General features: G+C 39.5%; 1 protein-coding gene across 1 annotated transcript; it reads right to left on the reverse strand.

Moving 5' to 3' along the window:
- Positions 1 to 53: 53 nt before the first annotated feature.
- top1b (DNA topoisomerase Ib) lies at positions 54 to 13716 on the reverse strand. Its single transcript, XM_029436646.1, has 21 exons — positions 13371 to 13716; positions 13028 to 13052; positions 11504 to 11600; positions 10700 to 10838; positions 10439 to 10494; positions 10162 to 10266; positions 9980 to 10073; positions 9791 to 9876; positions 9530 to 9645; positions 9328 to 9449; positions 9096 to 9218; positions 8819 to 9006; positions 7643 to 7787; positions 7378 to 7521; positions 6891 to 7076; positions 5961 to 6029; positions 5707 to 5821; positions 4472 to 4599; positions 4198 to 4292; positions 3803 to 3952; positions 54 to 1209 (listed from the first exon to the last, which is right to left on the reverse strand). The coding sequence occupies exons 1-21, from the start codon at positions 13401 to 13403 to the stop codon at positions 1107 to 1109; spliced, it is 2319 nt and encodes a 772-aa protein (XP_029292506.1). The 5' UTR covers positions 13404 to 13716; the 3' UTR covers positions 54 to 1106.
- Positions 13717 to 13811: the final 95 nt, after the last annotated feature.

Raw genomic sequence — 13811 nt, forward strand, 5'->3', positions numbered from 1 at the left:
TTGTTTCAATCCATTTTTCACACATTCCAGTTTTTAAAAAAAGGACAAAAATGACAAGGTTGATGTTTTATTCTGAAAACTACAAAGCTCAAAACAATAAGCATTCAACCAATCGCTGTGTGATAAATGATCAAATAGCAAGAAATATTAATGACAAAAGTTAAAATATCCATTCACATTTGGAAATTAAGGAGGACACTTTCAGCTTAATCACAGCAATACAAACAGCACACTACAATGATAGACTTCTGTGATGTTTTTTTGGCAAAATCCACATACCTCTTAGAAAACGTCTCTGTCTCTTTTTAAGCTCTGGCACACACAACATGATTGCTGTACTTCAGCTGTTTCAAGTAAGCAAAAGGAATGTCACCATTGTTAAACTGTAGAAACAGACACACACAAGTTGCATATGGGCAATGAAGAGCTTCTTGTTGAAAATGCATACAGCACACATTTTATAAAACACTGAATCATAGTTACTGAAAAATGTCAAACAATATGTACATCCCTGAAATAAACAGCAAAATCAAACTAAAAGGAAGAAAGATGACATTCTGTGTGCTAATAATTATATGAGCATAGTGCTAGGGTTTCTATTCTTCACGCTGTCATCAGTCTGTCATTTTTATGTACCAATCTTTCACACAATTACACACATTGGAATTCATCCTTTTATCTCTCAAGGTGTTCCTCACAGTCCCCCATACAAACATTTATTAATTCATTATTCTATGAGAATATAGAATGTCTCAATATTTCTGATGGCTTACAAATTTCAGTACAGTTGTGTCTGACAAAAGATAATACTAATGTGTTCATAGGTGTTTGATTATGGGCAGATAGCTGCAGCTACATACACACTACTGTCATTTTCTTTAAGAGAGATGCCATTTGGCAGCTTGGTCAAATGGTTCAGGAGTTATTTTCCTATATTCACAACCAATTCATATATATACAGTACAATTATTAAACTGTGTCGCAGCTGCAACAAAGCTTCCTCCTTCACAGCCCTGCAGTAACCACACAGTGGAATCATTGACATCAACTACAAACCATCTCTACAATCAAAGGCATGTTAAGAAAAGGTAAAACATTAAGCGTGTTTAAAACTCATAGTCCTTTTCAGCCATGTCGATCGCCCAGGCAAACTTCTCTCTCTGGGTTTTGTTGTAGATCTTTTCAATGGGAACGACCCATTTCTTGCACCTGGATAGGAGAGAAGATAGAGCAGTTCAGGGCAGAAAAATGACTGCGCTCATCCACTTTCTGGCTGCAACACTGCTCACTATTCAGGAAATTCCATGAAGAAGTGACAGTGAGGCAGTTGTCAACAGAAACTCTTCAAACTATTCAGCCCATGTGCATTGCATTAATGTTGTTGGGACTTAATTAGTGACCATTGCTTGTTTACTGCTTTTATATTGAATTGGGAAAAAGTCCACTATGTATTACTATATAAGTATGATATGTTCTCAAACTTTGATTCACTCATATGATAGGGTCCAGGGCTGCGGTCAAACTGTGTTTGTTGCTTCCTAACTGAGTAAAATTAAATGATTGTCTTTTCCTAAGTCCTTAAGAACTCTCCTTCACACCTTTCCTTGACCTCATAACGTTTTGCCATCAAGGCAAGGAAAAGTGATTAGGTAAAGACATAGGACGTCATTTGTTTGACTATTCGACCGCAGCCCTGGTAGAGAGCTTTTTTTTTTAACAATGGACACTTTGACTTGTCAAAGCAGGTAAAGCGCAAGTGAAACTAATCTTGTTATCGATGGCTCAGTTCCATTAAGTGAGCCAGTAAGCGTTGTCAGTGAGCCAACATACAAAATACCAGGACCCTGAAACTAGCTTACCTAAATGTTATTGTTTACTCCTGTGCTTTTCCTGTTATGAAATATAAGTGGCTGCTGTAAAAAGGTCCATTGTGCATGCTGGCTCACTGTCACAGCTTACTGGGACACCTGTTAATACCTGTGCTTAACCTGCAATGTCAAAATTGTCAGCAGTGAAACAGACCTGTTGGAGAGCTTGGCTCAACCATGTACATTTCACTTATAGGTGGACATTCTGAACACTTTGGTGCTTGGCCTGACCAGACAGACCATCATTCATCACTCTCTCGCCACTGTCCTGCAAACCAAACCATTCGAGGGGGAGCAGGGACTACAAGTGACTTCTCTGTCTTAACATGCAGCAGCATCATAGCTACAGTATACTCTGGTGATGTGCACAGAGATTCACAGCGAACAAATAGTAATGTCTCACTTCATATATTTTTAAACTGAGAAATGTATTTAAAATCAAGAGATCCCATGAGTCCTGCATGATAATGGTTCAAATTTTAACACACATCCTGTGTTCCCATTTTGTAATTAAATTCTAAATTCTGTTTGTTGAGTTTGTTATGAGGTTACACTAGAGAAATCATCAAAGAAGATTAAAGACATACATTTCACACTAGCTGTACTTTACTGTCATATGCAGAGTTATTAGAGGCTGTTCCATAATATGATGTGAAGCAAGAATGAAGGCGGTACTGAGAGCAAGGTGATGATGAAACAGCTCCGGTTGGGCTGCCAATAATATATTTAAAAATGAATAAATATAATTGTATATATGTAGTGATATATTTTGACAATAAAAACCCCAATAATAACATTTTGTCTGCTTATTTTTTGCTAAATTATTATATAAAACTCCCCAAATAGTACATTGTGATGACAGTACATAGCACATATGTAATATAATTACATAATGTTACGATTATTATTATTTGAATTTATTTTCTACTTATTATTATTATTTTATTCGTTTTTCACATAAAAATACTGCTTTTGGATTTATATGGTGCTTACACTATGTTCTTTGTCTTGTTTTATTTATATCATGGAGAACAACGTACATGTAAGGATAACATGAGTCAATAAATAAAAAGTAATTCAAATAAATAAATAAAGAATTAGTACCATATTATTGAAATGAGAAACACTCAACATATTTGGAATACATGAATCAAACTTAAGTAGCTAGCTAGTAGCTTGCTAAAGAAAACACCAGATAATTCCCAAAGGTTCTCGCTGTTATTTAGAATTATTTACATAATTAATTTGATGGGGTTTCTCAACTGTCAAGTCAACTGTGCTAGCACAGACAACAGATTGTTTTAGCAACTGCGCTGCTAGCAGTCAACCCGATTCAATGTTTTCATCTCAGTTGCACATATTGACACAAACCACTATAGTGTAGATGAAGGTTCCCATGCACCACCCTACAAAGGGGGACCCCATCCCTTATGCCTTACAATCAGGCAAAACACGGAGCATTCCTGTATCCATTGTGCTTGAGGAGGTGGCTTTCCATAAATAGTTGTGGGGCACGGGTTAGGGAGGGCTCACCACTGTTCCCCTTCTCTGTGGCCTGGCCCTTCATTCAGCCACAGACAGCTCCTCATTGACTTCCCACATGGAGGAAGGAGTGCTGTTTGGGGACGCTCCCTGGCTTTCAGAAACAAAACCCATTGTTCCTCAAGCTCACACGCTTTTCTTCCTCTTATTTTCCTTCTGCAGCAGTTAGCATTTTTGCTTGTGCTGCTCCTTTTCCTACAATGCAAGAGCATTTCCTGCCTTTCTGTCACCAAGGTAGATATGCACCCCGCGCACCCACCCACCCAGAGAAAGCTGGCCTATTAAACAGTAGGCGGCTGATTCATTTAATGTGACAGGTTTCTTACTGTAGTAACACCTGTCAAATATTAGATAGTAGTTAACAAACAGCTTCTGCTGTGTCACATAAATACCATGCGACAGAGATGCGTGGATCCAGGTAGTTGAGCTTGGATGTTCCCAGAGCAATCTGCTTGTTCTCCTCTCTGTCTGTGGCCTGAACCTGGAGCTTCATCAGCTGCTCATCTATCCTCTGGACAGCCTTACGCTTCATCTCCAGAATCCTGAGAGAGACACGGAGACACACAAGAGGGAGGAATAAAGATACATACAGCATGAGAGAGACGTACAGAGAAACACAGAGATGTATAGAGACAGGGAGACAAAGACTCAGAGAGAGGAAGAATAATAGAAATGGAGTGAAAACAGACGTCCTTAACATTATGAACTTGACATTTAGGAGTCTGTACAGATACAACTTTGTGGCTTTATACAGCCCACCAGTTTAGCAGTGCACAGGCGTTCTTACTTTTTGCTCTTGTCATCATGGGAGGCCTTGTGATCAGCCTTGGCAGCCTTCAGCTGCTTCCTGGCTGCTGACAATTGATTCTGTTTCTCGTCGATCTGCAATCACAACAACCAGGCATTTAGTAAAGCAGATAATCTGCGTCACTTAGAGAGGGAACATCTTTATTTTTCATAATGACAAAAGAATTTCTTCCACGTCAACCAAGATGACACCAAGACATCATAGCTTGTGGAGGGACAACAAAACCAAATAAAGGTGGAACACAGGGGTTTACCTTGGTCTGAAGGTTTTGCATGGACTTCTCAAATGTTTTGGGAGGAGCTCTCTGGTGGTTACAGAGGATGGCCACCGCCCGGTTGGCACGGTTATACGACAGGACTTTAGCTGGAAGGCTGTCATCAGCTAGGAGACCCAACAATTACACAACAAGGTAGGAGAAGTAGTTTAAAATGGACATTTTGAAATCACTAACCCACATTTTGTAGTGATTATGCATTTAATCGCACAATGAATCTTAATTATGCACAGTAAATTCACAGGTACAGTCCCTGTTGTTAATGTCAGTTCACAAAATCTGTTAAAATATACCTATTACCTGACCTGACAGAGAAGGCTTCCAAAGTTGGTATGTGTACACTGTGTATCTGTAGGGTTCAAAGTCCCACCTCCTTCATCTCTTCTTCTACAATCCCCAATATAAGTTCATTTTGACCCTTTCAGATGTTCCCTATATATTTGTCCCCACCATATATATATACACATATCGATGTATATTTCACCTTACTGGTATTTATTACGTTGTTCTTGACAGCTCAATGCTATAAGATTGAAACTACAGTAAACTAAGCTAACACTGTTTTGCCAGTTATTTATTTCATTTGTGTAAATGATGGTGGCGGTTTTATATACTTGGAGGTTCTGATTTATTTTTTGTCCCTATCAGATATGTTTTATGAGTTTATGTTCCATGTTGAATATTTTATTACAAAGCCGTTTGTACTATTCCCCTGTGGGAGAAGAGCTAGAGCAGGCAGTTAATTTACATGGAGCTTTTGCTTTATTATCTGTCCTTGATGGAATAGATGACATAAGCTCCAAAGAGATCTGATTCATACACTGCATTATTGAAGAGACTCATTATTGATAAAACTGGATTCCTATAGATTTCACACTTAAGATGCTAACCCATCTTTCAGACTTAAATTGGCATTAACACTTAAACACCATGCAGTCCCACAATGTAATCTTGTGTTATTTAAAAAACTGATTTCTTTGAGAATTATGTGGCAAATTGTGTCAAATCTTATCACCATTTATAGTCCATAAAAGGAGAAAGACAATATTTTTTTATTTGATTGTATATATATCTCACTTGACACTGTGGAATTTCAAACTATCTAGTTTTAGTTCAATTGCTGGAAAATTGTGAGAAACTGTCACGAGTGATTACGAGTTCTAGCCGTTCGGGTGTCATTCAAGCTGTGACTGTCGGAAGCTGCTGTTACTCACGGCAGGCAAGTTCCTTGAGCTGCTGTTGCAGGGTGATGGAGGCGTTGTAGGTACGAAAGACCTTGGCTGTCAGGCCATCCATCAGCTCCTGTAAGTGCTTGTTCAGAATAGAAGTCTGCGGGAGACACAGAGAAAGAACAGAGGGAAAGAGGGTACAGTTGGAAGAGGCAGAGAAAAGAAAAGAGTGATACAAGTGTTACAACTAGAGATTTAAACAAATCACTTCGACAGATATTCACGTGTGCGTTTCTTACATTCAGTCTGTCAAAGAGGTCATCTTCAGGCTGCTTGTTCTCCAGGAACAGCTGGAGGTTTTTAAAGACCTGATAGGAAATGAGCAAAGATTTATGTAGCATGATATCACTTACATTTAACACTTAAATGAAATAAAAGGGCCGTCCTTTTAAGTTAATCGTTAAAACTATGTGTTCCTGTTTTCTCTCCCTTGTAAAATAATTATTTGATCTAAAATTGGACAAACCTGGTTAAATAAATAAAGTAACAGTTCATCAATATACATTGTGGGACCCCTACACAGCTGGAGCATGTAAAGCGTGCTTGGCTCCACAGACTACATCGGTGTGTATGCTCACATTGTTATACTTATAGTTATTGTTCTTAGTGTGGACGTCCCTTAACAGTGTTCAGGGATCACATTTCTGCCAGATGGGGGTGTTATATTACTTCTTGTTCATGATGACAAGTGCAGGTGGTTTATAACATGTTAATGTCTCTTTGTATGTACTTCTAAGTGGAAGTGGGTATGCAGAGAGGAAGTGTAGCCAAAAAGACGGTGCCTAAGCGTGTTGAAGAATATGTGACTGAAATCAGAACATGTGTAGTGTGTGTCTGTGCGAGTGTGTGTGCTTGTGTGTCTGTATACTCCGGTAATAGCAGGAAACAGACCACCCTCTGAGGCAGTGCTGACGAAAAGCTTTTAGTGCCTGATCACCTGTCTGTGCAAACATCCTCCTTAGTGTAGCAACTTCTTATCTCATTAACACTAAATTCACATAGCTGTCAAATGCACACCCAACACCACCCTCATAAAAACACATAAAATCAGTCTTGTGCTTTAATGTATCTGCCACAAGTCCTTTTTCTCCCTGCAGTTTTATGTTTGTTAACTTTTCTCTCCCTCCATTCCCCCCGTTCCTCTCCTCACTGTTCCTTCCCATTCTTACCCTCTTCTCCACAGGGATCTTGTTGTAGTAGCGGATGGAGTCCTTTCCCAAGAAGTCAAACTCCACCACGTACTCCTGGTCGTCCATCTTGGGGTACAATTTGATGTGCTCCACCCGCAGCGAGCAGCAGCCAACTGTGTCCGCTGTCTCACCTTCCTCCTTTTCGTTACCCGCCCTCAGTGCAAGCTACGGGGGAAACATGATAACACTCATTATCAAGACTTAAGAGTGTAAGTGTCAGGATTTTATTTTTTTCACCATATACAGTATACCAGTACTTTCTCTAAGTAAGATGAATGGAACCCTTGTGGTTGATGGAAATTATAAAAGGGGGTCTGTATTCAAATGAAAACTGTACATTTCAGCATTTGAGGGGAACTTCACTCTAATGGTAGATTTAATTCTCCATCTAGTGCTTTTCTAAATATGCAGCACTATTTAAAACTCAAGATATGATAGTGTTTGTAATAAATGTATTTCTCCTCACCTTGTCTATGAAATACAGAGCCACGGCTCTCTGCCTGATCCTCATCTCTTTTGACTTCCAGTCCTCTCTATACTGGGTTCGGATGCGATCCACACACTTCTTCAACCGTCGAGCAGTCTCATATTTCTGCCAGTCCTTCTCCCCCTGCACACACACACACACAAACAAACTGTTTATTCAATACGGAAACAGACAGATGTATTTCTTTCATTTAGGATTAAGTCAGAAATGAGAGTGGAAGCTGAAGGTGTGAGAGCACAGGTACCTTAATCCTGGAGCTAGGATTCAACATGATGTACTTGATGGAGCCCTGGATGTTCTCCGTCCAAGATGCCAGCCAGGTCACCTTGTTGTCATGGCGAACCTCCTTCCATTTTGTCCCTGGTGGAGGTTTAGGGTGCTTGGAGTCCCTACAGAAAAGAGGCAGGTTTACTATAAATACATTAAATGAGTTGACAACTTACTCCCTATTTAAAATACATAGAAAACAAATAGAAATAAACCAAAATAAATCTGCTTCCATAAAATATTTAGGCTTTTTTTTCATGTTAATAGACCTAAGTCTAACATTACCATTATATAGTAAACACTACAGCTATGACACAATCGTGTACAGAGAACTGTTGTAAAACAAACCCCATTATGACCAGTATGTGGGTGTCAACATGTCCTCCCTGGGTCATGTTATTGTTTGCACACACACAGCATACTGACAGGAAGATTACCTTTGACACAGTGCCGGCATGTGTGCGAGTGTGTGTCAGCGATACTGTGCATCAGCTATACTGCGTGCATTGTTTTGCTTGTGTCTAAATCATATCATCTGAATGCTACAAATTAGCCTTCCCACACACACACTCTCACACTGCCATTGAGGCATGGAGTGGCAGACATAAAATGATTCCCACTGTCTATAAATAAATCCAGCAACCACAACATGGAAGTAAGATGGAAGGGAAGATAAAGGGAAAGAAAATAATAAATACAATAAAAATGAGGTTGAATAGGGATAGAGTTGTTAAGAACAACAAAGAATGTAAGGGATATGTCAGTGTGTGTCCTTTTGACAGCCTAAAAGCTTCCACAATCCCCCACTTAATACATTCTGTTTTCAAAGCCCACACGTGCACACCTAACCCTTATACCCTTATAGTTTACACACTAGTCCCACAATGTTTTCATATAACCTCGTCAACAGTGATTTGACAGGGCCACCTTGTGGTAAAAACTCAGAACTCAACATACTATTAACATCAGTGTTTTGTGTTCTTCCTGTGCATCCAACTAACTAAGGCCCAATCGCAATGTCCCCCTAACCCTTAAGCCCTGAACCCTCAGGGACTTCACGGACGTCACGTGGTAAATGCATGAGTGTCAGAAGCTGCAAGGGGCTTGAAATAGTATAAATACGAAGGGAACAGCACTTTGTGAGATTACCCACTTGCTACAGTTAATAATGATGTCTTGAGGTCTGATGCATCGTTTCAGCATGCCCATCTTGGGATGATCGCCTCGTCCTCGGAACAGGCCTGGCGGCTCGATGCGGAAGTTTCCGATCCTCTCCTTGTGGTTGTCCATGATGCAGAAACCGTACTCCTGGAGGAGTCTCTCATTCTCCTCTTTGATTTTCTACCAAGTGTAAGGAAACATGAAAATACAATGAGAGATATCACAATGTTTTTTAGGGTTTAGGGAGTCTGCATGAATGCCGGACCTACCAGTTTCTCCCCTTTTGACATCTGTTTCCTAGCTTCAGATTGGGCCTTGAAGAAGTCATTCATCTCACTGAAGTTGCACTTGTTCAGGTCGGTGATCTTTGACTTCTCCTCTGATGTCATTTCCTAAAATAAAAGCGATGACATCTTAAGCAGGCATTGACTTAAATACATACAACTTCACACCCTCTGTAGAAGCTGGATCAAGACACTTGAATTTGTCTTATCTCCTCACCTTCCTCCAGTCCTTATAGAAGTTCTTCCTGAAGATGTCCTTAGTGGTGTACTCATGATCCAACATCTTGCCAAAGAATGTAGCTACCTCCTCCGCAGGAGCATTAAGTTTCATAGGCTTGCCTACAAAAACAGAAAAATCAGTCTTGACCAAAAAATAAATAATATATTACAACTTTTTGTTTTTACAATGACAGACTCACCATCATAGTAAAACTTTACTTTGTCAGGCATGCGTTCATACGGAGGTGCAAACACTGGACCCTTATGCTCAAGGAAGCGCCATTTAGAGCCATCGGTAGATCTTTCCTCCTCCCACCTAATCACCACAAAGAACAACAAAGTACAACCCATGAGAGAAAAGACAAATATGGTATCCACTTCTCAGTAGCTGTTTATATCAGCTATCTGCCCTTGTGTAGTTTCCTGAGGAAAAGAACAGTTTGTCCTTGACATTATCTCACCATTTCCACTTCTCCTCTTCTTCTTTTTTGGCTTTCTTTCCCTCTGCTACCTTTTTGTCTTTTGTCTTCTTTTTGGGCTTGATGTCCTGAATCAAGTGAAGAGAACAGAATAACTCTGGAGAACACAAACGGCAGACAGACGTGAGAATGCATTCATTGAAAGAAACTGATAAAAAAAACCATAATAACCTCATCCTCCTCCTCATCCTCTTCATACTCATGTTTCCTCTTCTTGGCCTTTTTGTCATGCTCTGTCTTGACTTTTTTGGGCTTGTATTCAAATCTGTAAACAAATGCATTGATAATCTAACTGTATCTCAGATTTCAGAACACACAGTGACAGAATTGAATTGAATTTGTATGATACCCACTCTTCATCATCATACTCTCGTTTGGAGGTCTTGTTGTGTTGGGGAGAAGGGTAGAAGCCATTATCTTCTTCGGGCTCACTCTTAATGGCAGCAGGGCTTGTATCCCTAAGTCACACATTGGAGACATTGAAGTGCATATTAGTTAAGCAACATCGCATTAATCATATCCAAGCAATGGCTAACATTGAAGTAAATTATTCCAAAATTACTTATGGCTAGAAGTGCTTTATCGTTCATTTAATTTCACATCACACACAGCAAAGCGATATATTTTTACCTTACATATCCATTTTCTTTCTCCTTTTTAGGTTTGTCTACATGGGATGATTTGATCTGTGAGAAACACAGGGAAATATATATTAGTATAATATATATTATTATAATTATAATATAATAATAATATAAATATATTAGTCTCTGTTGGCTCTGAAGTTAAATATACTTTCCTACCTCTAAACAATGTCCAGTCTAAATTTTTCCTTTACTTACTAAAGGCCCCTACAGCCTTTTATAAAAGGCAGACTACCCGTTAACACACCTTCTCTTCTCTCCTCTTCTCTTTGTCCTTGTCTTTCTCTTTGTGTTTTTCCTTGTGCTTGTCTGAGCTGCCGTTGCTGTGCTTCAGCTTCTCTTTGTCTTTGTCTCTGTGTTTCTTCTCAGAGTGGTCCTTATGTTCGCTGGAACGCAGAAGCCACAGAGGTCAGAGATAAAGTGCAAGAGGTCAGACGTGGTCCAGATGCGCAGACACAAAAATTTTCATCGACAAAGCACCAACCACCAGCAATAAAAACTCTTAGCAGACAATGACAGTGTGGTGGACAACTGCCAATAAGAATGGCCAAAGTCATGACTCTACAAACATCCAACAGCCCACGAGTATTTCAACCAGACACAAAGAAAACATAACCACTGTCCCACAAGGGTTCAAATTACAAATGCTCTGCAGATGTCATTCATTAAAATGGATTTCATGGAGTCCTTGTGATGTATGTTTGCTGATTTAAAATGGCAGGGTTCTATTAGTTTCAATTTAATCAGCCGCACATTTTTTATGTTCTTGTTGAAAAGTTATCCTTTTTTCACGTTTCTTACTGACAGAATCTGTATCCAAATGCATACCTTTTTTTCATTATCCCCCCTTATTAAAGATTCAGATATGACAGCTAAAACCACCAGTTCATAACATATTTTACTAGAAGGATGTGTACATGTAATATAGGTGTATAGGTGACACTGCACAATAAACATTTCAGGAGCTGTAGAAACCGGCATTGGTCATTTTAAATGCAAAACATATTACCTGGAGTTTTGTCACCAACAAAACGAGAGTAAGATATCCTACCTGTTGCCGTGCTTGAGTTTTTCTCGCTCCTTGTCTTTCTTGTGGTCTTTGTGTCTGTGTTCTTTGTCTTTGTGCTTGTCTTTATGTTTGTGGGTGTCTGCGATACAAAGGAGAGATCAACTTGTTTAGCAGGATTTAAAAAAAGAATACAAATATATTTTTGCCCTGTGTATATCTGAGAATCAATTTGGATGTCCCTTGTGTATATTAGAGTAAGGAAGTGTATTAACATAAGCATACAGAGAAAAAAGCATCCTCTATATAATCTTATATTCCACTCATGATTCCACCTTAATGTTGAAAGTCACTCTCCATTTGACCTGCATCACGCCCAACACACACCTGCTGTGGCTGACCCACAATCCCCCAGAGGTTCATCCTGCAGGCCACACCTGTATGGGGATGTTGGATATGCTATGTCCCTCACAAAAGAAGACTTGATAGCGATATTAATCTGGTCATACTTTAGTATTGGCCATTAAATCACTGTAATATTCCCTCTACATTGTCCTCTCTTCTATATGTTTTTTTCATCAGGTGTATATACTTATTTAAATAGAAAATATGAGGAGATTGTACTTGAGAGCAAAAGTAATTTTCATACTCTCAGGGCAGCTAGTCAAATGATTACGCTGTAACAATTATTTTTACACGAGCCTTCATATTAAAATGTTTCCTGCTGAGTGAAATCCCTCCCGAGGTAGACCTGGTTTGGCATGATCATCACCTCGTGGCGCCCTGTTGTCATGGCAGTTTAATAACGGGTATTATTATCTGCGATATGAAACTGTAACACGCATCCCAATTATAAACCAAATCAATTCCCACAGACTGCTTTGCTTTCCATCACATCAGGATGCAAATTAAGCCTCCAAGAAAAAGTGATCTCAACTCTGCAGGAGTAACAGATACTCTTGTGTGGAGGCTAATTTGTGCAAAAATGATTGCTCAAGGCATATGCTTTTAATAATGTAGTGCAACTTTCTTTTCTGTGACTGTGAACTTTTACACTAATTTGTGCGCATTCCCTGTTGGCAGTGCACATAAATGTCTCCATCACAGAGATGGAGGTAGAGTGCAGCTGGTGAGGAGATACGGGCAGGGAGAGGCGATAAGCTCCCAGCCCTCGCCTCCATATCACGGCAGACAGTTGGCTCTATGGTCGGCGCCCTGGCTGCTACATACAGAAAAAGAAAATGGCGCAGAGACTAAGTCCTCAGCCCCAATTCTGCCACTTTCGGCTCCAAAATTCGTTGCAATTGCACGTACATATTATCAAAATAAAGGATGCAAAATAAACACGATGCCAGACCCTTTCGGAATACCCAAGCAGATTAAAAAACCGAGGGTCGCAAGTGTATATTTCAGACCCTCTTTTTGAACAATAGCCGCAAGAGAGTGGAGGAGAAGGGACTTAGTCTCTGGGACGCCATTTCTGTGCTTTAAAAACTAACAGTAGACAGATCACGATTCCGACTGGAAAGAAGCGTCAGTATGAATAAAAATCCTCATCAGAGGACCTACCGCTTCCTTTAGATCCAGAATTGACCTGGAAATTATGAAAAAAGATTATTTTAATATTTCAATTTTGAAAATGCCGGTAGCTCGATTATTCAAGTTTCAATTGGCATACAAATGCACCATAGAAACACATGCATTATGATACAATAAAATATGCCTACGAATACTCCACATCATTTCAAAGTATTCACCAAAAGGACAAAGAGAGCACCGCAACTTATTAGGTTTACTAACGTTTCTTAACCTTTATTTCATATCAATACGATTAATACTATTCAGTTATTACCAATGAATTAACACAAACTGACCAATAAAAAAAATATATTAATAATTGACCAAGAGGTACCTGAGAGTCTCCATGGCCATGATCTCCGCTCATGGTCAAGTTGTTTTTGTTTGTAAAGCAGGTGAAGTTATCGCAGACAGCTGTTCGGGATGCGAGGCTCAGGGAACCCTCACTGACAGAATGGAATGGAGTCCCAATGTTTACTGACTGCGCATGCTCAGAACCGAGAAAATACTGGTCCCTACCTGAACCAGACTCAAAATGTCAAAGTACGTCAATGTGGATACTTTATCCTTTCATATTACACTCATCGTTTTTATTACATTCATACAGAGGATACATATCTTAGAGCATCATATTCTATCAGGGCTTTAACTTCTTTCCACCTAAATGTAGTCCTGACTGTTTACATCACACTCCGCCTCCTAGTAGTGCTTATCAATAATACAGTACTTAAATGCAGTTCTGGTAAGAATTAAACAAGCTGAGACTGACCTTAAA

Source organism: Cottoperca gobio, chromosome 7 (genome assembly GCF_900634415.1).
Source record: "Cottoperca gobio chromosome 7, fCotGob3.1, whole genome shotgun sequence".
Taxonomy (NCBI): Eukaryota; Metazoa; Chordata; class Actinopteri; order Perciformes; family Bovichtidae; genus Cottoperca; species Cottoperca gobio.